The sequence below is a fragment of the Perognathus longimembris genome, chromosome 27, assembly GCF_023159225.1.
Source record: "Perognathus longimembris pacificus isolate PPM17 chromosome 27, ASM2315922v1, whole genome shotgun sequence".
Lineage (NCBI taxonomy): Eukaryota > Metazoa > Chordata > Mammalia > Rodentia > Heteromyidae > Perognathus > Perognathus longimembris.
In genome coordinates this window covers 8248049-8274011 of record NC_063187.1, presented here as the reverse complement: position 1 = coordinate 8274011, position 25963 = coordinate 8248049, and the positions used below count along the sequence as shown (strand labels likewise).

The 25963-nt window shown below is 57.6% G+C and overlaps 1 protein-coding gene across 1 annotated transcript in view; it reads right to left on the bottom strand.

The window, feature by feature from the left end:
- Positions 1-25963, bottom strand: part of Cacna1c (calcium voltage-gated channel subunit alpha1 C) — a 96427-nt gene that overhangs the window by 38269 nt on the left and 32195 nt on the right. The window contains 16 exon segments of the mRNA XM_048335032.1: positions 343-450; positions 951-1038; positions 1743-1849; positions 5069-5128; positions 6501-6630; positions 6981-7110; positions 8907-8976; positions 9235-9355; positions 9898-10012; positions 12055-12175; positions 12765-12972; positions 16591-16816; positions 17662-17822; positions 20308-20334; positions 21923-22013; positions 24146-24220. Of these exon segments, the coding sequence (XP_048190989.1) occupies positions 343-450; positions 951-1038; positions 1743-1849; positions 5069-5128; positions 6501-6630; positions 6981-7110; positions 8907-8976; positions 9235-9355; positions 9898-10012; positions 12055-12175; positions 12765-12972; positions 16591-16816; positions 17662-17822; positions 20308-20334; positions 21923-22013; positions 24146-24220 (1838 nt within the window).

Below are 25963 nucleotides of genomic sequence, written 5' to 3'. Positions count from 1 at the left end.
CGCAGGGAGCCCCTGGCCTCGGGCTGGGTGCCGGGTGCCGAGGGGCTGATGTGGGCAGGTTTTAAGCGAGTGATTTGATGTCCAGGTTCTGGGGGATAAAAGATTCCACTTTCTGGCTAGAAAGGATGGCCAGCTGTGGGCAGGGCCCAGCTGAGGGGACAGAGGCCTTCAGCCTGGCGGAGCTAACCCTCCGGCCTCTGCCTTCCTCTGCTAGCCTGGGAGTTGGCCTGGGGCGGGGCCGGCAGTCATTCACCCCATGCCTGACCTGGGCAGCTGCTCTCCCTTGTACCTGTTGCTTCCCTTTCCTGGGATGTGTGTGTGTGTGTGGTGGGGAGACTTTACCTTGAAGAGCTGCACCCCGATGCAGGCGAACATGAACTGCAGCAGCGTGGTGACAATCACGATGTTGCCGATGGTCCGGATGGCGACAAACACGCACTGGACCACGTGCTGCAGTGGATAGAGGGGCCGGGGAGGGGGGCAGGTTTGTGGCCCGAATTCCCTTCAGCGGAGCCCCGAAGCTCTCTGGGGAGGTAGCACAAAGCTCCGGCCACAAGTGGGAGTGATCAGGAGAAACCGGGCTCAAAGAAACAATTGTCCCAGAGTCGTGGGGAGCCCAAAGGAATTCGAGGCCTGGGCCGCTGGGTGACCCAGCGGTCCAGCCCTCTTGATGGTGGACATACAGGGGCAGCATGCCCACCTGGGGTGCTGAGTCTGTGTGCAGGCCTCTCATTTGCAAAGTTTTCTTGGGTTTGAAAGACTGTTTACCCTGGACTAAGACTCCCAGTAGGACCAGAATTGGGGCTCCAACATGGCAGGCACCTGACCTGGCTATCTCTTTGCACTCAAGTGTCTACCTCACCTCAGCCGTACTCCCAACATGCTGGCAGAAGCTTCTGTGGGTAAAGACCAACCTCCCCCTCACCCCCACCCCCACCCCATCATCTCACCTTTAGCCCCTTGGCCCTGTTGATGGCTCTCAGGGGCCTGAGGACACGCAGCACTCTCAAGATCTTTACCACGTTGATTGCACTTGACCTGCGGGGCCGGGGCGGGGGGGGTGTTTGTGGTGAATGGTGGGTGCTGAGATCCCGGCTGCTGGTACTGAGGACCAGCATGGGAGATGGAGTCGGCCTTGGGGGCGTTTTATTTCTGTCTCCCACTGTAGGAGCCCAGAGCTTGCTTGTCCCTCCTGGGGGGCACGTACGTGACCCTGAGCAGGCTGAGACTGCAGTCCTGGGGGGAGGGGCTTGCAGAGCATATAGGGAAGCCCTGGTTGGATCCCCAGCCTCTGGGTGGGTGGGGGGGCGGCGGCAATAAACAAGTCAGCATGCATCTTCAACACTCCCCCCCAATGTCACTAGAAGGACACAGAGAGCCAGGCTCATCTGAATTCAGACCCTGCTCCTGCCACCTGCCAGGCACGTCTCCACGGAAGGGATTGAAAGGCCAGCTGGACTCAAAGGAGGAGCGGTTGCCTCAAGGGCAAACGGGGACTTGGTGGCAGGGTTGGGTAGGAGGTGAGATCCTGTGAGCTGGAAGTTCTGGGTAGAACTGACAACCATCCTTCTTGCTCTCTCACCCCTGAGGCGGGCCACAGGCGGGCCTCGGGAAGGGAGGCCAGGGCCTCTGGGAAATTCGCCCCCCCCCTTTTTTTTGGCCATTGGGTGTCACTGATGCCCATTCCTCTCTGCATGCACACCCCTCGCCCCCCGCCCTCCGGCTGAGAGAGTTCTACTCACTGTATGCCGAAGGAGATGAGGGACACGCTGACCACCAGCAGGTCCAAGATGTTGAAGTAGTTCCGGCAGAAAGAGCCCTTGTGCAGGAAAGCCCCATACGCAGTCATCTGCAGAAAGCCAGGTGTGTGAGCCACCCTGCCCACGCCCAGAGACCCACGCGGCCCCGCCCTTCTCCCCACGGTGTCCCAAGCTCTGCCCAAGAAGGACCCGAGGGCTGGGACGCAAGGGGTGCCAAGGAGAGGGTTCTGCATGCAGCCAGTCAGCCGCCCCAGCCTTCCCACGGTGCAGGATGTTTACAGGGCGTCTCTGCCTGTCAGGCCACACCGTGTGCGCTCTTCTATCAAGGCCCTCTAAAAAGAGGGCTCATCCCTCTTGAATTTTTCCTGTTCCCCCTTCAAAAGTCCAAGGTGGCGGCGCCAGCCCCGTCAGGGCCCTTCGCCGATACGATTTAGGCTAGATTTCCCTTCCTGACTTCCTCCCTAATCCTCTTCCCCTCTGGGCCCGCTGGTTTGGAGGCAGACTGGCCTAGAAAGGCGACCATCTGCCTGGGTTCGCCCAGGACCTAACTTTCACCCCGGGAAGGAGAGTCTGGGCTCCTCTGTCGAGTACCCTAAGCTCAGCTCTTGCCTACTTCTGTGCTGCGTCCTATGGGAGGGGGCAGGGGCCCCCCTCTACTTCCTGCCTTTATGAGGGAGGAAGACAAGACGGATCCCCTGAAAACCTCAGGACCGTGATGATGGGAATTGGTAGGAATCTCTCTCGCGCTCTCCCCCCGCCCCGTCCCCCGCATGTCCCCCTGTCCCCCGCTTGGTTGAGTGACTTAGGGGGCCTGTGGATATCTGGGATGAAGCTGTAAAAAAAATTCCACGGGCCACGAGGTGTCAGGCAAAGGAAGGCCGTGGCGCGGGCGGTGGGGAGGCTGGCGTGGCCCCCCATCCTCTGGGGTCCCGTTCCTCTCCTCGGAATCAGAGCGTGCCCAGGGTGCTGCACCCCCAGAGCAATTCAGAAGCAAACACAAAGGGGTGGGGGGGAAGAAACCGGGCAAAAATAGCTCTGGCGACCTAATTCTTTCCATTCATCTCCCGGCGGCAGGGCCCCACGGGGGACTCAGGTACCTGAGTCTGGGACAGCTTTCAGAGGCTGGGGACGTTACGTAAGAGACCGCAGGGCGGGGACGGAGCCACAGGCCTCTCCCGGAGGCCACTTTGTCCAGTGTGATCTGAAGGGCTGGGGTCCCTCAGGCTGGGCGGGGTGACCGCGGCGGCTCATGCTCACTGCAGAGCCCCTGCCCTTGCAGGGAGCCTTGTCTAGTTTCCTCTTCCAGCCTTAGAGAGGCTGCTGGGCCTCATCAGAACCCCCCATGAGGGGGGCAAAGCAATGTTCCTTAGAGACATGGGCAGCAGGGCTCAGAGTTCCCAACCCCTGTCTTTCAGCTTTGGGCAGGGCCCCCCCGGGGGGGGGTCAGGGGCGTGGATCTCAGCCACAGTCCACCTCGCTTGGCTGGTTATCACCCACGGCGCCCCCTGCTTCCAGAAAGCTCTGAGCACTACCCAGGGAGGGTACATCCCGTGGGGAGGAAGGGGCAGAGCGGCTCGCTAGCTCATTCCCGCTGGCCACCACCGCGTCTCCAGGGGGGCCTCTCTCGTGAGGAGGCGTCTCCCTGCTCCGGACATTTCCACGTCTTGTCCCCCATTCTGCTTTTCTTCTACAGAACAGCCTGTGGGGCATCGTTCAGCCCGGCTGCTAGGGGCTTCCATGCCTTTCCCTCTTTAAGGGCAGATGGTCCTCCATTTTCAATGTTCCCCCCAGGTCATAGCTACCTGTGCCTTGGTACCATGCCAGCAAACCCCACCCTGGCAGAGAGACCCAGGGGGAAGGAGGCAGAGGCAGCGGGCTGAGCCTGGGGTGGGCGTTCAGCACAGCCAGCAGAGAAGAGACCGGAAGAAGAAGAGAGAAGAAGGGGAGGGCAGGGCAGGACGCTTGCAGAGAGACTGGCTTAGGCAGGCACGGCCATCTTGAAGGGGAGACAAGCACCATCGAAACCCCGAGGGGAGGCTCTGCATGGGCCCTGGGAATGGCGGCTCAGCATTTATCTGGTCCTGGAAAAGAACTCTGGGGCTCTATATCTCTCTGAGTCTGAGTCCAGGAAAAAAAAAAAAAAAAGCGGTCATGGGAGAAGGATTGGCAGCAGAGCACGGTAATTAATGCAGCCTCTTAGTTCCCCGTCCCTGGCTCCAGGAACTGGCTCTGTCTAGATTCACTCGCTCCCGGAGCAGAGAAGGGAGACCTGAGCTATGATCCGGGTTGGAAGCCTGGGTTCTGCACAGCCGCACCTTGGTGGGCCAGAGTCCCAGTTAGCAAGGTGTCACGCTGAAGTCCGTGCTCCGAGCTGTCAGCCCGGGTCCTGGGTGGCCTGGCTTGGGGAGGCATGGCACACAGGTGCTGGGGCGCCCCGGGAGAGCTTCACAACGCATGCCCTGGCTCTCCCCACTGTGGCTCGGCAGTGGTTCTGTCTGGGTTGGGAATCACCGTGTTAAGCCAGCTCCAGAGAGCTGGACAAGGTCAGCATGGGGCAGGCCAGGGCCTGGATGTCCACGCTCTCTGTAGGTTCTCTGTCCACTCTCTCCACAGCTAGAACAAAGCTTTTTACCGGGTAAAGGAGGGGTCAGGTTCATTTCTAGTTATCTGCTGAAGGAGCAAAGTGGGCGGCTGACTCTCAGTCTTGCTGTGTGGCTCCAGTTCAGCTCAGCCCCCCATCTGCGGCGAGTAACTGAGGAGGGTGGGGGTGAATGGCCTCCAATGGTGCAGCCAGAGGAAGGGGCGGGGTGGATGGCGTGTGCCTTCCCTAGGCCTACAGCTGCCTGCTGGCAGGCAGAGGACAAGGGGCAGGCAGTCCTGCCTGGCTTCCGAACCTGGGCAAAGTAACAGTAGTAACTCTTCTACATTCAAGCTTGAGAAATCAGAGAGAGAGAGAGAGAGAGAGAGAGAGAGAGAGAGAGAGAGAGAGAGAGAGAGAGAGAGAGAGAGAGAGAGAGAGAGAAGGGGGGAACAGAAGAGAGGGAAGAGTCAAGGAGTCAGGCGGACAGTGGGGAGACAGAGGGGGTGCTCAGGGTTTATTACCTTAAGGATAATTTCTAATGTAAAGATACTAGTGAAGACATAGTCAGCATTGCCTAGGATCTGAAAAACAAGCAGAACCGGGTTAGTGGCTCAAAGTGACCCCAGGATGCACAGAGCTCGTGTGTTAGCAACAGGACAGACAGTGGCAGAGCAGGCTGGCACTGGCACAGCAGAGGCAGGCGGAGGAGAGGGGCGAGGGGCTTTACCTTCAGAGCAATCTCAATGGTGAAAATGGTAGTAAAAACAATGTCAAAATAAAACAGAATCTGCAAAACAGAAAAGCAACAGGGTGGGACGGGGTGGGATGGGGGCGAGCAGGAGGGAGAGGTCAGTGGATGTTCACCAGGAAAGGGGTTGTCCTTCGAAACGGGGCGCTCTCCCCAGAGCCTTCCCACAGAGGGGCAGGCGGGACGGGGGGCGTGGGGCATGAGGTGGGGCATGTGGTCGGCCCCCGGTGCCACGCAGGGCTGGCTCCGGTAGGCCCGCGACTCCGCACGGAGCTTCCCGGGTGGGCCTCTGCGGGAACCGGGTCTGGGCCGTGTCTGCCTGGCTGGCTGCTTTTCTCTGGAACCCAATTTGCCTCGGAGCCCAAATCTGACCACGGGGACGCTTATCAAAATGGAAGAGAATCGGCTCGTTCTTCACAGGGCGGCCGAGCTGGCTGCTTCCCCGAGTGCGGGAGACGCGCACAGGGTGCAGGAAATGTCCTGGCTTTCCAGGTCTGGGCAGGAGCAGCCTCCAGGCCAGCGCGGGCCGAGGCCGGCTGTGGATTTCGTGCCTTATCCCATGCTGCCTGGGCCCAACAGCTTCATGTCACTGGCCTCAGCGAGGGCCTGGATCAGGCACTGAGCATGGGTGTGTGTGACTACGTGCGTTTGTGCATACATGTGAGTGCATGCACGTGTGTGTGTGCGTGTGTGTGTGTGTGTGTGTGTGTGTGTGTATGTGAGTGCTCCTTCTTCATGCCCATCTGATCGGCCCATCTAACAGTTTCGAGGTTTGGAGATACAGCCGTTTTTACTCTATCCTTTAGGGTGTTCACCAGGACCAAGATGGGCTCTGATTGGGATTTATTCTATGGAAGATGGCAGAGGCCTGTTCTTCTTTTGAACACAAGGCCTTGTGCACACAAGGCTGGCGCTCTGCCACTTGAGCAACGCCTCCAGCCCCTCTGACATGGGTGGTTTTCAAGGCAGAGTCTTGTTCTGATTTTCTGGTCTCTGCCTCCCAGATAGTTGAGATTACTGGCTTAAACCGCAGTACCTGACTGAGGCCTGCTTTCATTTGGGGGTTGGCCTTATCGTGGTCACTTATTTGCCAGTGCTCCCATCCTTGTCGGAGGACTCGGGGAGCAGGTGGGAAGTCAGTTGCTACTCTTTACTTCTCCAGCAACTTGAGCTTCCTGGGGAACACCCACAGACAACGAGACGCCTGCCCATGGCCCGTGACCCACCAGCGGAGACACTGACACGTGGGCCCACGTTTTGCTCCAAGCCCTATCTTGAAGGAATGCTCATTGCGCATCTGATGCAGATGACAGTGGCAATGGAAGCCCTGGGCCTGCTCTCAGGACCAAGGGGTGCAGAGAACACAAGGTGTGCGTGTGGATGGGGGTGTGTGTCGGGGGATGGTGCCTACATGGTTCCTGAAGGAGGTGTGCTGGACCGGATCCTCAGCGGCCAGGGAAATGCTGCTGAGCAGGATGAAGAAGAGGATCAGGTTGGTGAAGATCGTGTCGTTGACGATGCGGTGGCATTGGAGGCGAAACCTGCAGGGGAGGAGGGGGAGAGGAGGAGATGGAGGCAAAGGGGAGCTCCTTGCACCCCAGGGCTCTTCCCTATGTCAGAGAGAATCAGAAGGCATGGCTCGGCTCTGCACTTGGTTAAATGAAACAGACTTAGTGGATCATAAGGGGTAGAAATAGAGTTTGCATGTCCGACACCTGAAGGGGGGAAAATGCAGACTGTGCATTCAGAATGTGTGTGTGTGGGGGGAGGGGTCTTTTCCCTTAAGTTGGTGTCTGCTTACACCAGCTGTGAGGAGTGAGGAGAGGCCGGGGCACCTCTAGGCTCCTGGCGTGGGGAGGGCAGAGCTCATCGCTCCCACGTCCCCACACACCTGTTGCTGGAGCTGAAGATGAAGAAGGCGCTGGCTTCCGGCATGGGCACTGCCTTTTCTTTCAGGTGTAGTTCAGACAGCGGCCTCGGGCGGGGCCCCACTGGCATCTCAGGCTCCTCCTCGTCCTCTTCTGAAAAGACAAGCCGCCCTGGAAACAACGCCGCCATGGCCGCCTCCCGGCCCCCTACCCGATGCCTCCCTGCTCCCGCGTTTCAAGGCATCCCCGTCACTTCTCTGAAGCACAGGGCGCCTGCCCAGGACCACGCTGTGCTGTCCCCGCGGGGGGCTGCCCCAGGCCACCCCGTGTGACACAGATCGCGCTGGCAGTCTGGGGAGGGCGACCCGCGGGTCTTCGTGTGCCCAATCTGTCCTAGTTTTAACACGGAAATCTCCCCATCCCAGGAGAGGGATCTGCTCCCATCTTCAAGTCTATTTTGTTTATGTAGGATCCAGACTAGATCCTCTCCCGGGAACTCTTTACAATTCTGTGACAAGGAACTGTAGCCCCTTAGTACCACTACTTAGACATAAAAAAAACAACAACAATTAATTCTGTGATAGACCCTTCCTCTAAGGATTTTAAGACGGAAAAAGACTCAAAAGTTCCAACCTGGACACATTCTTTACGCTTTTTATACAAAATTCTATTTACCCTCCCCACCAACCCCTGTAGGGAGAGGGAAATGAGTTTGATGAGCAAAGGGACTTCCAGGGACAAAAGAGAACTTGTTCCTGCTGATCCGGTAACCAACCGAGAGGAGGCAACAAGGAAAACCTAGCTGAGCTTCAAGACCTCGAGTGGCTGCCCACCACACCCAGTCCAACCTACACAAGAACTGAAGGTCAGTCTGGCCCAGTCTCTCTGTGGCGCGGGCCCACTTCCCCCTCACCGCTGGTGACAGCTCTGGGCCCGAGGAGGCAAGCGCAAGGCTTGCACAGAGCTGCAGGGAGCAGAGGTGGGCACGGTGGAGGGGGGACCTCCACACAGACCTTCAGGTCACACAGACACGCAGGAAGGCCTCACCTGCACCTGCAGGGGTGCTCTCCCGTGATGAGAGCGCTGAAGGCATTCTACAGAGCCACCAGCGGGGCTGCCTGCACCCAAGGACAGCATGGAAGGGGACCCGCTGTGGTTGATTGGGGGGGCAGAAAGGAGGGCCTGCTCTCCTGACACGTTGCCTAGGTTAATGGCCATCTCACGGCACGTGGTATAATAAAGCTTTAAATGTATGCAGACTCCAACTTCCAAAGAACACTGGGTGGGTGGATGGAGGGTACAGGAAAGTAGGGTCCCAAACTCAGAAAGGTGCAGGGATTCTAGCATCCACAGCACAGTGTGTGTGTGTGTGTGTGTGTGTGTGTGTGTGTGTGTGTGTGTGTGTGTGATGTATTGTGTATTTGTGATGGACTAGAAAAGAGGGCACTAAGGCTCCAAACACAAAGTAATGATGAGGACTTGGAGATGCAAACTGCCTGACTGGACCATTACACGCTGCCCGTGTGCATTTGGCGATCATTCAGTAGGCTCTGGATTTACTCTCATCACATTTCCACAATGAGTAACTTAAACTCATAAGCTGACACTGTTCAAGAAGAAATGGACGTGTCATCTGACTCATGTCACTGCAAACCCTCGGTACATTACCTTTACAATAACAATAAATACATTAAAAAAGCATTGGCGGAAAGATAAAAGAGAATAAAACGCTGCTCAGACATGGCCCTGTTGATTTTGACATGATTATTATCATGAAAAAGTGGGGAGAAAGGATTCCTCCTTGGATAGCAAGTGGTAACGCTCAGAGACGTCGGTAGTGTGCATGCGTGCAGAGGAAATGGGGACCGTCAGTCATTTTCACGTGGAGGTGTGAGTCTGGGGACCCCTCCTCCCCACCCCCAGCCTGGAGTCGGCAGTGTGTTTGGTACCTGTGGTGTCTGGGTTGGGGTAGGAACTCTTATCCTCATTTTCATTGGGCTGGAGCTCATCCACGTTGATCTAGGCAGCGAGGAGAGAAGGAGGAAGAATCCAGTTAGCGATGGGCTCCAGCTCCAGGGGGCCCATGGCTGGGGAGCTGCGGGTGGCCGACAGTGCAGAGGCCGGGGTCTGGGGACGAGGTCCTGTCATCTAGCATGGCCTTTGGGAGTAACGCAGAGGGCCAGGGATCCACCCACCAGGGGCCTTCTCTTTCCTGCCCTCCCTCCACCCTGCCCCGTGGCTTTGATCTGGGCTGGATGGAAGGAGAAGGCTGCACACCTTGGTGGTAGGTGGGGACTCGCCATCGGCGGTGATGGAGCGCAGCTCGATTTTCTCCTCCTTGGTCTCCTCCACCACCGGCTTCTCCACCGCCTCTTGTTTCTTCTCTGGGCTGGCAGTCCTGGCCGGCCAGCGGGAGAAAAGAAAAAAGAAGTGGATGTTTACTGGCATGATAGGGGGCTGCCGAGTGGGGGGGCGTCCTGGCCACCCCCCTTTCCCCAAGGCATGTGCTGAGCGGGCCATGGGCTGCTGGGCGCTGAGTCCCCAGATCAGAGGACCGGCACCTGCAGGATCTGGCCCATGGCAGCCTTGCATGCGTGCTGGGGTCCTGTCTTGCCTTGCCAGCATGCCAATGGCAGAAACCAGCGAGGAAGCAAGCACCGCTCTTGAAGCGAGGACTGCACACCCCGCAGAAGGCTGACTTCCTCCTTTCCCTGTATCCCTAAGGTTCTCTCAAAAGAGGTCCTCCAGCTTCCTAGATGGGGGTGGAGGTGGAAGCCTCCACAGAGACCGTCCGCGCAGTGGGAGTCAGGAGACAGGTCTAGCCTAGGAGTCAAGAGACTGGACTGACCTAGGAATCCCAGGGCCTCCTAGGAGGCAGAGTCTCTGCAAACCTGCCTCCCACATTCCAGAGCGGGGCCCCAGGTGAGCTTAGAGGGTTACCTGGCCAGCTTCTTCCTCTCTTTCTCTTCCTCCTCCTCCTTTTGGGCAGAGGTGAGGCTCTCGGCGTCAGCCAGGTTGTCCACGGCAATGGCCAAGAACACATTCAGTAGGATATCTGTTTGTGTCCATTTTTAAAGAAAATGACTCCTAGTTTTGGGGTGTTCGATGGGCACAGGAGAGAGGGCAGGCGTCGGGTAGTTTCCTGCCAGATGCTCACTTTGGGGGGGTTCAGATGCTATGTCCTTCCCTCTTCCCCCCCTTTCCTTCCCCACCAGCCTACTCAGTGGCTGGAGTTTTCTAACTGGCTGATACCAGGCCGGCTGATAGGCTGGGTGGGACAGGCCAACCAGAAGGTAGGGGCCTGCCTGACGTCTCATCGCTGGGCTCCTAGGGTTGGTTTTCCCAGTGGGACGGCTGGCCGTGATGGACGTTACCAAGCGGGCTCTCCAGCAGAGTGGAGCATGCTCACGAGAGCAGTTCATTATCAGTGGGAGCTGGGAGGCAGCCTGGCAGGGCTGTCAGCTCTCCCTGTGAGGCTGTACCCACAAAGCCCCTGGCCCGGACTGGCTGGAGTGGGCAAGCTTGCTGAAGCTGCCTACCCCCTGCCCCCCCCTCCGTCCCCCACCAACAGAGGCCCCGCGGGGCAGAGAGCTGCAGGATGAGGAAGGGTGAAGCTGGACGGGTCTGCAGGTTTGTCACATCTGATCTCTACCCCCTCCCCGCACCCAGAAATCCACCCCACTTCTCACACAGGGACGTCGAGAGCCAGCAGAGGAAGGGAGCTACTGAATGTCTCGCCCTGGGTCAGAGAAGGAGGAAGGGACTTTGCGTGTGTTTCCCCATTCAAACTCACCATGGCCCCTTCAGAGCACTTGCTATTATCCTACCACAGGCTGAGTAGCCCTTACTGGAAATGCTTGAGATCATAGGGTGTCAGGAGTCACTTAAATGTGTGTGTGTGTGCGCGCACGTGTGTGTGTGTATGTGTGTGTATATAGACAGGGAGATAGATAGATAGATAGATAGATAGATAGATAGATAGATGGCCTGGGTGCCAGTGGCTCACACCTGTCATCCTAGCTATCCAGGAGGCTGAGATCTGAGGATCACAGTTCAAAGCCAGCTGGGGCAGGAAAATCCATGAGACTTATCTCCAATGAGCCATTAAAAAAAAAGCTGGTCGGGCTGGGGATATGGCCTAGTGGCAAGAGTGCTTGCCTCGTATACATGAGGCCCTGGGTTCAATTCCTCAACACCACATATACAGAAAACGGCCAGAAGTGGCACTGTGGCTCAAGTGGCAGAGTGCTAGCCTTGAACAAAAAGAAGCCAGGGACAGTGCTCAGGCCCTGAGTCCAAGCCCCAGGACTGGCAAAAAAAAAAAAAAGCTGGAAGTGGAGCTGTGGCTCAAGTGGTAGAGCACCAGCCTTGAATGAAAAAAGCGCAGGGACAGCAGCCAGACCCTGGGTTCAAGCCCCAGGACTGGCACAGAAAAGATTTTTGGACTACTGGCGTACAATGACGGATGTTGGGCTCGTAACACGTCATGTGCTTGTGCTTCGTGTTCACTCCTATACATACCCGACGGCAGTTTTACACAGTATCTTTAATAAGCTCGTAGTGAAGGCAAGATTTGGGGTGTGAAGATTTTTGCTGAGGGTGACCTGTCATGGCTCAGAGGAGTCTGGGTTTTGTGGGCTGGCGTCACTGCCAGACGGCAGGTGTGAAGCTCAGTCTGTGGGCACCAGCCCCGTGGCTTCCTGAACCACATAAAGCTGGGGCTTAACCTGCGTCTTGGGTCGGAGTCTCTTCTCCTTTGCCACCCACTGTCTGGGGACACCAGTCTCCTAGAGTGTGAAGGGGGCAGAGCGAGAGGGCCCGGGGCCTGAGAGCCCGGGGGAGGCGAGTGGGGACCAGCTCAGGCTCTCGGGGACCTGCCTCATGCTCTCACGGGGCTGCCACGGCCCTAGGCCAGGGCACACTTTCTCCCCAGGGCAGCCTCGCCGGGTGGGCCGGGGTGGGGGGCGGGGAGGGCTGTGGACGGGAGTCTCAGCGCTCCCACGGCCCGAGCCGGTTTGGCATTGTGCTGGGGGCCTGAAAGGGAATCGGGGGTGTGGGTGTGGTGGTGGTGGTGGTGGGGGCAGCGGCAAAGGATACAATTTCCACAGATGAAGAGGATGATGAAGTAAATACAGACTAACATCCCTGGAAAAGAGGGGCCGCCATAAGCCATGATCCCATCATACATCACCGAATTCCAGTCCTCCCCGGTCAGGATCTGAATGACACATTCCCACCAATAAGGGACACAGCGTTAGACCAACAGCACACCCCACGCTCCCCGCCCGGCCCCGATGCTCCTCCCCGGGGGCTCCCACACACCTAGCCCTGTCTCTAGATCACGTATACAGCCAGCGGCTTCCCGTACGGGAAGGCTGTTAGGGAGACGGGAAGGTGACGGCCGTCCATCCTGGCCTTTACAGCTGTGAACCGGCTCCAGGGGGCGGCCACAGGCTGCAATGCCCGCAGCGCTGTTCATTTTTTTGTTTATAACTCGCTTTACTTTTAAACTCAACCAAGTGCTATCTTAGCTTTGCAATAAGCCAGGATCTCTATGAAGACACAATTTTGATGGGGAGAGATGATAGGAAAGATAAAGCACCTCCTCTTCTCCCCCCCCCCCCAAAGCCTACTTCTCTTTGCTGACTAGCGTCAGGGCAGCAGAAAGCTGGGGACTCTTGAGGGACGAACGGTCCGGGGCCCATCTCCATCACCTTTCTGGGGCTCCCTCTTGCTCCCCCATGCCATGGCCCCCCTTGCCCCCCCCGACCCCCTGTGAGAATCACAGCCAGGAGAGGGGTCCGCACCTGAAAGACGGTGAGGAGGGACTGGGGGAAGTTGTCGAAGGTGCTTCGGCGGGTCTGCATCTCGTCGAAGTTGAACTTCCCCCCGAACAGCTGCATGCCCAGCAGGGAGAAGATGATGATGAAGAGGAAGAGCAGCAGGAGCAGCGAGGCGATGGAGCGCACCGAGTTCAGCAGCGACGCCACCAGGTTGCTCAGGGAGTTCCAGTACCTGGGGACGGGGTGGGGTGGAGGTCAGCCCCTCTCCTCTGCCCTCATCTGGACATCCCTGCTGCGCCAACCAGAAGCTCGGCCCCTGCCCTGTCCCGTCCTGGGGGCAGGGCTGTGGGTGGTGGGTGCTGGACTTGGGGTACTTACTAAGTTCAGTAATGAGAAACAACAAGGGCTCAGGGGCCAGCAGCCCCCCTCCACCCCACCCCAAGCCAGGAGCCAGCTGTGCGCTCTTGGGTCTGTTGCTTGTCCCTGCCTCCTGTCTGAACAAGTAGAGAACGCCATTTGCATCCCGTGAGGAGCTTTACAACTCTATTCATCATCCTAAGATCACCCAGGTATGCTTCAGCCAGAGCGAAATTCCTGGCCCAATTGCCAGGGATCGAATGAGAACCATAATTCTGCCAACAGCCCCTCATCACCCCCCTGGTTTGTCTGTCCTTCCTTCCTTCCTTCCTTCCTTCCTTCCTTCCTTCCTTCCCCCCATTTCTTTTTTCTTTCTTTCTGTTTTGCTGTTGTGAGGCCAGGACTTGAACTTGGCACCTGACGCTCTGCTCACTGGCTGGTGCTCTACCAACCGAGCCACACCTCCAACTGCCCTACTCTTGGACATGGACTCTGCAGCCGACTGCTGCTGGGTCAAGCAGCTTCTCGGGGTACCCATCTGTGAGTGCCGCACAACAACTGTGCATGCACGGTGGGGAAATAAGCATGTGAGCGTGTGTAAATCACGGGTAGCACCCTCCCCCCCCTTCTCCTACGAGCAGCGGCGAGACCGATGGGATTCACAAGGGCTCCCGCTTGCCGAGAGCCTCCTCTGCCCGTCTCTCTGTGCATGTGTGGGTTGGTGAGACATGAATGGCAACACCTCAGGATGCCGGGCAGGGCCCCAAGCCTCAGTCAAGGTCGGAGGGGCCTCCTTGAGCCTGGTCCTGGTTACCAACACAATCGCCCGCCAGCTTTAGAGAGCTCCTGTTCTCAAAGCTTTCCCAGGTCAGTGAGGTCTGGAGGGGAGGAGAGGAGGGGAGGGGGGCCTCCTCCCTGCCTGAGGAGAGGGGAGGGGAGGAGAGGTGGCTTTTGGGTACGGGGGCAGGTGGATGGGTGGAATGACTTCCAGCGTGGCACAGCGGCGGGGATTAGGGTTGGCAACAGTTACGTGGCCGCGGGAGCACAGCTGGGAGAATGGCCTCGCGTGTGCCTCACACGGACAAACTGTCAGCGTGTGAGGTCACAGTTGTGCCAGCTATCGCGATGAACACGGCACACCCCGCCCCACAAACATGCGCGAGCACCACGCACACGCACCAATTAGAAAGAAAAGACGAGCAAACACTAAGAGCACACCAGACACAAAGGGAGACCGTGAGAATGAGGCGGGCCCGGAACCCTCGGCTGCTCCTGGCGGGCGGTGCGTACAGCGATCTGGGCTCTGAGCCACTGTCCCCGCAGCGCCGCGGATCCTTACACCGAGCTTACCAGACGACCTAGAAATTCCACTCCGAGGCGCATGACTGAAATGAACGCATCCGTCTCCACGGAAGCGGGAGCACCAGCGTTCCCACGACACATCCACAGCAGCCCGAGGGCAGTGACTAACCGGATCCCCACCACCGAGCAACACACCAGACCTGGTATCATCACCCAGTGCGTCCCTAAGAGGCACACGGTTCTGACACGGCTGATAATGCCCGAAGACGTTTGCTAAGCGAGAGGAGCCATCACGAAAGACTGCCTCTGTACAGCTCCGCCAACCACAGACAAAGCTACAGACATATCTAGTAGCAATGCCCGGGGTCGGGAGGGAAGGAGGGAGGGATGGAAACCCGGTATGGATTCTCTTTCTGGGGTGATGGAAATGTCCAAATGTGGTAATGGTTGCACAACGGTGCGGCCCCTCTTCACACCAAACAAGCCATACTTTAAAAGAAGTGACCATATAGTGCCAGATGAGTTAAACCTCAGTAAAGCCTCAGGGAAAAAGCGATGGTAGTGATCAAATAAATCAAGTTCACCGTCCTGTCTGGGCCACGATGTAGCGGCGCATTGTCTTGAGCAGACTGCCACTTCCCAAGTCCTCTGGAGAGGGAGGTGATGGGGAGGGAGGGCTGCCTTTGTGCGGGCAGATGGGCCGGCAGATGGAGGGGTGTGTGAGGCAGGAAGGCTGGAAGCCACCTGTGGCACGATGCCCGCTGCCCCATTCCAACAGGTCTCTGTCAGAGACCTGTGCCTGGCTGGGCAGCTGCACGTCCCGGCTCTCCTACCCGTCCCGGTGGCCGACGAAAACAAAGGCCCGTGGGGACATTTCTGGAGGATTTTTAAAAATCCAATTTTTAAATTGGATTTATATATAACTACATTAACTATTTTTAAGCATACAGTTCAGACGTCGTAAACACATTTGTAATATTGTGACCACCACCCATTATCTGTTGCCCTATTGGTTTTCAGACGGCAAAATGGAAACTCAGTACTCATTTAAACCACCGTTCCAATCTCTAGTTTTAATCACGATACCTCTGTGATTCTGATGACTCTAAGCACCTTCAATAAAGTGGAACTGGACAGGATTTCTCATGCTGTTGACTGACTTATTTTTTTTTTCCTCAGTTCTTCTTTTTTTTGGCCAATCCTGGAGCTTGAACTCAGGACCTAAGCACTGTCCCTGGCTTCGTTTTGCTCAAGGCTAGCATTTTGCCAACTTGAGCCACAGCGCCACTTGTGACTTTTTCTATATATGTGGTGCTGAGGAATCGAACCCAGGGCTTCATGTATACGAGGCAAGCACTCTTCGCACTAGGCCATATTCCCAGCCCGACTGGCTTATTTTGCTCAGCACAACGCCTGGTTCATCTGTGGAGTAGCGTGTGGCAGAAGTCCCTTTTTCAAGGCCGAGCGATATTCTGTTGCTCATCTAGATCACCTCTAGTTTGGACATTTGGGTGCCTCTGGCTAGCGTGAATAACGCGTCTACCCATGTGGGTGACAGAGAGCTCCTCAAGCTCTTGCTTGGAACGCTTCTGGGTAGACCCCCAGAAGAGGAATCGCTGGGCCACGTGGCCATTCTATGTTTCTAACTGTGTGAGGCGAAGCCAAGCTGCTTTAAGTTGGCGTTAAGAACCATGTCTCTTCCCGCCCCAACACTGCACCAGGCTTCCAGTCTCTCTACATCCTCACCAATACTTGTTTTATAAAAGTAGTTGTGTTTTTTTAAAACATAGCATCCATATCAATGGACGCCTACCAGATTTGGGGGTAAAGAGGCTGCGTTGGTGGTTGAGTATTCCCTTTCCTTCTCCTCCCTGTGACCTAGGGGTAGGGGTCACCAGGGCTAGAGGAGCAAAGGTCAGGAAGTGACCAAGCTCCTGCTACTTTCTGAGGTCACCAGGGTTGGCGTTTCATGCCCTGAATACAATTCTAATGTACTTGGTTCGAGGCCAAAGGCGTTTGTGAATGCCACACCCCCAAAGGAACCAGCGCTCCCCCGTGTGGCACGAAACCGGAAGCCAGCGCCCCTCCGGGAGCAGCAGCGGCTCCTTTCCCCTGCGTCCAGCCCACCTCCTCCGCCTCCCGGGGTGTCTCCTCAGGTCCCCTCGAGTGAAGCAGCGGTGGGGCTGCCTACCTGGTGATCTTAAATATCCTCAGCAGGCGGACACAGCGCAGCACCGAGATGCCCAGGGGCGACATGATTTTGGTCTCCACCAGGATGGTCTCCAGGATGCCCCCGCACACGATGAAGCAGTCGAAGCGGTTGAACAGTGACACGAAGTAGGCCTGCAGCCCCAGGCTGTACATCTTCAGCAGCATCTCCGCCGTGAACATGGCCAGGAGAGCCTTGTTGGCCGTGTCTGGAGGGTGGGAGGGAAGGACAGAGAGAGAGAGGTGGGGGCAGGGGGGAAAGGAGGGAGGGAGAGAGGGAGAGAGCAGTAATGACCACATCTACAGCCTTAGGGCCCAGCACCATCCTTCCCTCTCCCAGCGACTCGCCCTGGAACAAACAACGGGGGCCAAACCAAGTGCGAAGCGGTGGCTGGCTGCCATTACTACCCATCCAGGAGCTTTGTGCATTCAGATCTCCCTGCCTACAGCAGCCTCCTAGAGGCTTTCTAGGGGCGAGGAAGAAGGCTCAGAGGATCAGTGAGCCGACCGGGCCGATGGCTCAGCCAGATCAGCCATCTGAGCCTGATCTTTGTGCTAGGGCCCTGATGCCTCCTGGGATTCTGCGACGCGGCCTCCGGAGCCAAGTCATTGCTTGACTCTCCAGGAGAGACGCGGAGGCATGGCGACTGGACGCCATGCCGGCGGCCCTGGCAGGACATCGGGTCTTAGCCAGCATTGGAAGACAGTTCCATGCGTTCAGACTCTCCTCAACCTCATGCTGTCGGGGCCCGGCCACCTGGGGCTGCCGGTGGGGCCCGAGGAATGGAAAAACCCACACCGAGACGTCGCCTCACCAGACGTGACAGCGGGGTGGGGGCAGGTGGATGGTGTGGTCTATGGCACAGGGGCCACAGGGCTGTTGCGGTGTATTGTGGGGCATCCACACTTCCGGGCCCTTGGGGACCCCAGCACGGCACCCGCCAAGAACCAAGGGCCAAGGGCTGCTTTCCCATCAGCCTGCTTGTCGGTGGTCACCCCCTCCCGGGATGCAGGGCTGAGCCGGCGAGGGCGGCGCGGGCGGGGCAGTGCTCACCTTGCACCTCCGTGAGCCAGTGGGGCTGGTTGTAGTGCTCAGAGGCGATGGTGAGTGTGTTGAGGAACACCAGAAAGATCACCAGCCAGTAGAAGACGTTGGACTTGACCGCCGCCCGGCACTTCCTTCGGCAGAACCGGTTCCACCTGCGCCAGTAGCGGCTGGAAACCGGGCAGAGAGAGGCGGGAGGAGGGTGGGGTTGGGTCGAGGCGATTCAAGGGGGGCATCCCTCCTCTTGAGTGAGCAGGCGAGCGTGGTAGGAATGGGGTGTTCACTGGGACACAGTATACTCACCGTCCCCCCCCCCCCCCAGGGATGCCTGCCTGCCACCTCCGGCATCACCCTGGATGGCCTGGTGTGGGCGAGGATGTGGGGGGAATGGGGCAGGGAGACCTGGGCATTCTTGGGGAGGGGTGATCGCCAGGGTTTTCCCAGCCCTGGTGCCCAGCGGCCCTAGCTGGCCAGAGCACGCTTCCTTTGATTGATTGTGAATCTACATGCTACACACACATTCCGTAAGGTCACCCCCCACCCCCCACCCCCGAAAAATGAATTCTCAGGGCACAGGCTTTTGATACTCTCGTGTGATAGAAATCAGCAATTGCTCTGCAGAGCCCAAAGCAACAGGAGCTGTTTTCTTTTTTCTCCATCGGTAGAGACTGAGTTGGGAGTCTGTCGAACACCCAGGGCAGGACTCAGCCCTCCTCTCCCCGAGTTTGGGGGTAGTGGATAACGAGGTGCTGTCGGGTCAGGCCTGACACTGGGGTCAGCCCTGCCTTCTGAAGACAGGCCGCTCCTGCGCGCCACGGTCCCCGGAGTCACGTGGGTTTGGGCCGGGGTGAGGGGTGTGTGTAGGGGGTAATTACTATCCAGGGAATGTATTTAAAGATAATTACACACCTCCCACGCTTCATAACAGGGCTTTGCTTGACAACGGGCTGCCTGGCAACTGTTCCTACCCGGATGATAGATGTCGTGGTTTATGAGAATGTGTAAATCTGTGTTCGTTAAGTGGGAGCCACTTACTCCAGGAGCAGAACCTTCCGTAACTTGACAAGGGGGAGAAGGGCAGATGTGAACTTCCATCCTCGGGCCTTGCCAGCCTTGTGCTCTGCCCCCACCTCTTGCCCCCAGCTCCTCAGTTTACCTCTCATCCTTCCAGCTGCGCATGGCACTCTCCCAACCTCCACTTTGGATGCCCCTGTCTTCAAGGTCTTGCCCATCAACTTGAGGCCCAGCTTCTCCGTGTGATAAATATTTCTAGTCTACTATGACTATTTGTGGCTGTTGTGTAGCTGAGAAATGCTTATCAAACAGCCAGTACGGATAGGCGCTAGATATTCAATGGTTAATGCAGGCTACAGTTTTTCAATCTATTCCCATCCTTAGCTATTACCAAATGAGGTTGCCAGTGGGTATGCGGTATTGATTAGGCGGCTGCTATTAGACACTGCTCAGAGCTCCTGGATCCGTGGTGTGTGTGTGTGTGTGTGTGTGTGTGTGTGTGTGTGTGTATGTGTGTGTGAGCCATGGCTCACCACCTGTGGTGATGGGGTACTTGAGCTGAGGCCAGGTCAACTGGGACCTGCACAAAGTTTCACGTGCACACAGCATTTTGAAGGCTCAGTACAAAAAGAAACGAAGCAAGATCTCTTGCCAAAAACACGTTAAGCACATTTTAGTGTTGAAATCACGGTGTTCTAGCTACAGAATTTAAACACAAGGTGTTAAGACAAGTCCCTCCCATTTCTTTGTACTTTAACGAATATTTTGGCGCAGATAAATGTGTAGGAGTCAGTGCTGACACACAGTCTACATAGCCATCCGTCCGTCCATTCAATGAACACAGGGGGGCGGGGGGGAGCAGACAGAGGGACAGACAGCTGGACAGGTTATGAAGTAGACTTGGGCCCACAGACACAGCTCGGTGGAGGGAGCAATCACTGAGCTGCTCACAGGACTGGGCCAGGGAGTGTGTGTGTGTGTGTGTGTGTGTGTGTGTGTGTGTGTATGTCTCACTGGCAAGGCACTGTGGGAATGGGGGTACACGGGGGTCTTTGTCCAGGTGAAGGCGCGGGTGACGTTAGTGGGGGAAAGCAGTGCACCCGGGACTTACTGTGCAGGAGGACAGGGGCCTTTGGAGATGTGTGTGGTGGGAACAAAGGTCTTTGTAGGTGATGCCAAAAGGCATCATCAGCGGAGAGCCATGTGTGTTCTGGAAGGTTCCAACACTGTCTCAGAACAGTGTGACACAGCACACAGCCACGGCCTTAGGTGCTTTCTGCTGTTCCCCAAGTTCGTGTCTCACCATGGTCTGTCCACATAAAGCGGACAGAATACCAGGTGCTCCTGCGTGGAACTGGATTTCATCCCAGGAGGGAGGGGGACATTGCTCTCAGCCTCTCCAGGACAGCCATGCCCAAAGACCAGGAGTCCAAGAAAATTCAAGCCGTCTCAACCTGACTTACCTCTCTCATCTGACCCGAGACTCCACTTGTCAGTGGACACTAGGAAGCCAGGGTGCTCCCAGCAGCACACCCCGTGCTCCATCCCCAACTGGAGGGACAGCCTCAGGTAACCCAAAATGGCGGCCGAGGCCGAAGCAGGTGGACAAGAGGAAAGAGGAGCAAGGCGCTGCTCACTCACCTGAACTTGGACGTGGAGATCCGGTGGCTGGAAGAGAAAAAGGGAATGTTACTCCAGGGCGGAGAAAAGTTGTCAAGTGCTCACGGGGCCCAATGTCTCTAGGTGTCTGCGTGTGGGCAACGCGGGGTGTCAGCGGAATGGTTAGAAGGATCACTGTGAATCTGGGTGTGAAGATGAGGGCGGGGGGGCCAGCTGCCGTCTACGAATCCAGCGTCCTCTGAGGACAATAGACCGCTGGAGAGGGCATTACCACGCACAGGGTTTACCCAGCAAGCATTGTGTTTCGAGAGTGGGTTAGGAAGAAGAGCCACAGAGGAAGACACGCGGAATGGGGGGGGGGGATGGGCCTCGCCATCGCTGGCTTAGGATGTGAAGCCGAGCTGAAGGAGCCAGACGGAAAGGCAAAGGCCGGCTTGGCCCTGCCCGAGAGGGGCCCCACGAGTGACGAGGGACAGCCTCAGGTTCTGAGGGGAAATGCAGCATGCCCCACAAGCCACGACCGCCCTGCAATGTGTGTGTGTGTGTGTGTGTGTGTGTGCAGTGTGCGCGCGCATGCAAAAACACAGGCCCGTTTGCTGGCCACAGTCACTTTGAAGAGTCCCCCAAGCAGGAAGGCTCCTGGTGGGTCACGCCTTCAAGGCGGCCCAAGACTTCTAAGTTATTCCCCCTAGAAGCCCTCTAGGGAGGCTGGAGGAGGCGGGTCGTGCGTGGGGAGGGGAGGGCAAGGGAAAGGTGAGGGGGAGAGGAGGGGGAGCCTGTGGGGGTGAGGGCAGTGACGTGCTCAGGTGGAGGAGCAGAACGGGACGCCACTGCAGTGCTGATGGAGATGAAGAGATGGAGACCGCGTAAGGGGCAAGGGGTGGAGACCGCGGGGAAAGGACAGGCAAGGGGGCATTAGGGAGACCATGGCTGCCAGCCTGGCTTGTTCCAGCCCGGTACCGAGTGAGCTGTGTCACACAGCAAGGAAACACCAACCTCTCTCCTTAGCATTATTATTATCTCTATGAAAGAAGTTAAACCTGGAGATGTGACAGGCGGCAGAGTGGTTGTGCGTGAAATGATTCTATCTCTGGGGGGCTGAGAACCAGAGCCAAGTTCGCTAATAGCCTTTTCCCACCCATAAAGCCTTGCCTGGCTAGGGCCGGAGGGTCGAGTCACCTGATAACACAGCAAGCGGGAGAGGGACCAGGAGCCCAGAGTGGATGTTCATTGAGAGCCACAACATCGTGGGGGGAGGCAAATGCTTTCTAGTGGCTAACTGGGTGTCAGGGATCGCGGGACCCTCTCCGTGGGGCTATGATGGGCCAGGACCTTCGGCGCATTCCCCAGGCTTGCTTTGGGCCCCCCTATCCCTGGCTTTCTTGCAGAAGGGTCTCGGGGGCCCACCTCAAGTGTGCCCTTGGCTGTCAGTCACAAGCAGAAGCGGTTTTGAGAGAGCCCTGCGAGGGAGCATCCGGGTCTCCCAGGGTGGTCTCTCCGAGGCTGAGGCTGCCAGAGGGTCCAGCCTGGGCCGTCACCCGAGGCCCCCGATCATTCCTGTCCCCACACCAGTGCCGTGTGGTGCCATTTCCTCCAGCCCCCCCGCCCCCCACCCCCAACCACCGTGCCTACTCACGCCAGCCTGGCCCCGCAGTTCTCGCCTTCGATGTCGCCTCCGGCCACGTTTTCCGTGTTGACCGACTCGGTCTCACTGGTGGGCATGCTCACTGCGGGAGGCCAAGGGTGCAGGGAAGGCAGAGAGGGTGGGTGGAGGGGGAGAGAAGGGCGTTAGGGCATCACAGACAAGGCTGACGCGGGTGCCGGCTCACCTCTGTGTGCTTAGCTAAGACATGGCGGGGGGGGGGGGGGAGGTGGTCAATGCAGGAGGATGTACGGCGGTCAGAGTCAGCCATTGCTTCTAGAACTTGCCATGGACGTGACCGATTTCTGGCCCCCTCCCTCCCTTCTTTCCTGCACCAGCTCTGCTCCCAAGACGAGGGTGAGCGTGTGGGTGGGAAGGACGCCGCCGCCGTCTGTGTGAACTACCACCCTTCCCCAGCGCGTGCCCCGGGCCATGCCTGAAGCAGCAAGCTCGTGAAGGAGGGCCCGGCCGTCCCACGCTCGGAATCTCACACCGGCCGGCACTGCAGACATTAGGAATGGAGGGGCCCGACGGGGGTGGACTCGGCACGAAGTTCAACTGTGGCCCGAGGACAGCCTGTGGGGCCACGCTAAGGAAGACATGGTCAAATGGGGGGCGGGGGTGAGCCTTGCAGTCGGTGCCCTCGGCAGCAATCTATGGCAATAGGCTGGTGTGGGAAGGAAAGCAGCCTGGGACTGCGTGACAGCCTATTCATCCTCTGGAGAGAAAAAACGTCGAGCTCAGAGAATTCTGTCACCATTGTGCTGTGAGGTAAGTTGCTTGGCCCTTCCTTCCTTCCTTCTTTCCTTCCTTCCTGCCTTCCTTCCTTCCTTCCTTCCTTCCTGCCTTCCTTCCTTCCTTCCTTCCTTCCTTCCTTCCTTCCTTCCTTCCTTCCTTCCTTCCTTCCTTCCTTCCCTCCTTTCTTGTGGCTTGGCTGGCCTGGGCCTCACGATCCACCTGCCTTCACCTCCTGAGTGCTGAGACTCTAAGTGTATGCTACCCTGCCGAGTGAGTGTTTCTCCAACACTTGCTTCTTTAGCGTGGCCCGGTTCTGCTCTCCTTCTGGAATAGAATCCTTCATCCGGCAGGACCCTCACCGGCCCTCTGCAGCTGTGGCCGTTGGAAGATGGTGGCGGTGGGTGACCGCCTCTGTGGGGCGGCCAAGGCCCTGGGAAAGACTCCCAGGCTGCGTGGGTAATGTTGGTGGCCACGGACTTTCCCCAGGCTCGTTCCTTTCGGAGAAGACAAGTGTGGAGGGTGAGAAGAGACGCACTTCCAAGAATACAGAAGATGTGAATGGAGGCCTGCGGTGTGCCACGGGGTCTCCCCGGGATGCCGAGAAGAGGGGAGCCTGCAGCCGAAGGCGCCATCTGGACAACGCTGGATAAAAGGAAATCCAGGCAAATGTTGAAGGCTGGGCGGGGCTTTAGAAATCATTCCTCAGGTCACAGGAGAGGAAGGTGAGGCCAAAGGAAAGGGAATGGTTGACAGTCCAGGTCAGATGGTGGGCCCGGGGCATGGGGGTCATGAACTCCGCGCCACGCTGGTCCCCAGCGCCTGGCGTGGGCTGGCTCCCTGCTGTGAAACGGGTCAGACAGGCGTTGCGTGCTGGCGTCAGGCTCTGGAGGCTCTGGCGCAGGGCAGAGCTGAGCAGGGCCTCAAGCAGCTTTGGCTCTAGGTGGCGGCCAGTCTTCAGCGTGGGGGTGGTGATGGGAACCGGGAGGATGGTCTTGGGCAACTCCTTGCAGAGAAAGACGTGGCCAAATGGAGGAGCTTCTGACCTTCCGATCTGATGGGGCCCGCGACCTCTGATCTCAGTGCCCTTGAACTCGGTGGGTAGCCATCGTTGTTGGAAGGGGCTGAGTTGTCTAGAGAGGGCCACCTGCCTCTGTGATGGAGAACGCAGTGTGCGCATGCATGGGTGAAAGCCGTGGCCCGGAGGGGAGAGGTGGCACCCTCTCGGTCAAGGCCCTGCCTGTCCCACAAGCACTTTGCATGGGCCGTGACCCCGACCCTGGCCGTGGCTGGCCAGATCCAAAGGGAGACAGACTGCTACATGCACACACACACACACACACACACACACACACACACACACGCACGCGTGCGCGCCACACAGGTGACTACCATGCCATGAGCATGGGGAGCGGTGCCCTCCCGCCCGGAGCAGCGCGGAGTGCCGCGCGTGTGCACACACGGAGCGCAGGGCCACGTTACCATGGGTCTCTGTGGAGTGACTAAACCAAGCAAACTTCCCCTTCTTCTGATCCCGCAAGCTGGCTGGGGCACCTCCTTCCTCAGGCAAGGCGGCCAGCGTCAAGACAGGGGCAAGACATCGACAGAGAGCATGCGGGCAGCCATGGGCGGGAGAGAGAAACAACTCAGTTTTCCACATGGAACATTTGTCTTTCACCTCCAAACATGAACCAAAATAAAAGTAAACAAAACAACAACAGCACCATAGACCAAAATACATATATACATATATATATATATATATATATATATATAAAATCCAACAACATGGAACCCAAACTCCAAATCGCGTGAGTCAACACAGACCAGAGGATGGATGGACCCCAGGAGAGGCTTTAACCAGCATGGCACCCCTAGTGGAGACCAGAAGAGATTTCCTGTTGGGGGTTCCTGCTTCTCCCAGTGCCTTCTGGGTAACTCCCAAGATGGCGCCGTTGCTCTGGCATATGCGTGGGCCCTGGCCCACTCCGCCAGGCCACTCGCTCCTCCTCTTCAACAAGACCAGGCTGTAAAATCGCCATCTGCCGCGTGCTCGAAGCCTCCCGCCCCTGGCCCTGGCACCCGGATCATGCAACCCGAGGCTGGGATGCGCCTCTAGGACCGCGCGGCTTAGGGCTCCAGCCTTTGCTGGGCGGCCCTGGAGGACTGAGATGCTATCCCCCGCCTCTGACTCCCCACCAACAAAGTTGGGGTGCCCTTCACCTTGCCTCTCGATACGTCATCTTTATGCCAACCCTGCACTTCTGTCCACATGGTATCGTATCTCATACCTAAGGGCCTGGTCACTTCCCCTCACGAAACCCAGGGCCAGCAAACCACCGCCTGCCCTCTGTCCCACTAAGCGGAGGACACTGTGACACGGCTGTGACCAGCTTCTGGGTGCTGATCGCCGCCACCTCCTTTCTAGAAAGCAGAGATGAATGCCTGCCAGAAACCCTGCCGGGCTGCAAAGCCTAAGGAGTTTACAACGGGGCCCTGTCTGCTCATATTCTGTCTATTCCCCAAAACTGAGGCGGCTTCTGGAACCATCCGCCGCCTTCCAAGCCCTCTCCTCATTCTGCCCTCGGTCCCGCCCTCCCCCCCCCCCCCCCCCCGCATTCTTTCCCCGCTGCATGACCCCAGGTGAGTCGGGGAGCCTCTCCGGCCCGCAGTTCCCCCAGAATGTTAGGATGGACGCGCACAGCTTTTGGTACCAGCTAAGCCGAAATAATGACCTGTGGGAAGAACTCTATAAAACGTCCAAGTGCCTGAAATATTTGCTAATCTTACCCAGCAGTTTTAAACCATCTTCCTTGTCACTTCCTGAGTTTAGGTTTGTCTTCCTGACCAAAAGAGGATTTTTCTCAAGGCCAGAGGAAGTAGCAGCGAATCCTCTCCTTTTCTGACCCTGTGCAGCTCCCATAAAACACGGACAGCTAGGAAGAACCAAGCCAGCCACTGCCACTCCCCTGGCCCCCCTCAGTGCCCCCCAAGCTCTGAGCAGTCACGTGACAGCTTAGTGTCTCCCCACTTACATGGAGGAGCTAAGTGGCTCATCCTCCGGAGGAACAAAGGGAGACTGGGGCAGAAGAAAGACACAGGGAAGAGATGGTGATGGAGGGAGAGAGGACCGACACGAAGGGTATCTAGGCCACAGCGGCCTGCCTGGGCGGGAAGTTCACGGGGAGGTACCGCCCGCATCTAGAAGGTTCTCCACAGCCACCTGCCACCCCAGGCCCAGCGTGACTCCTTCCGCAGGAGCAATTAAAACTGGGTTGATTTTTAAGCCCTCAGAAAGCA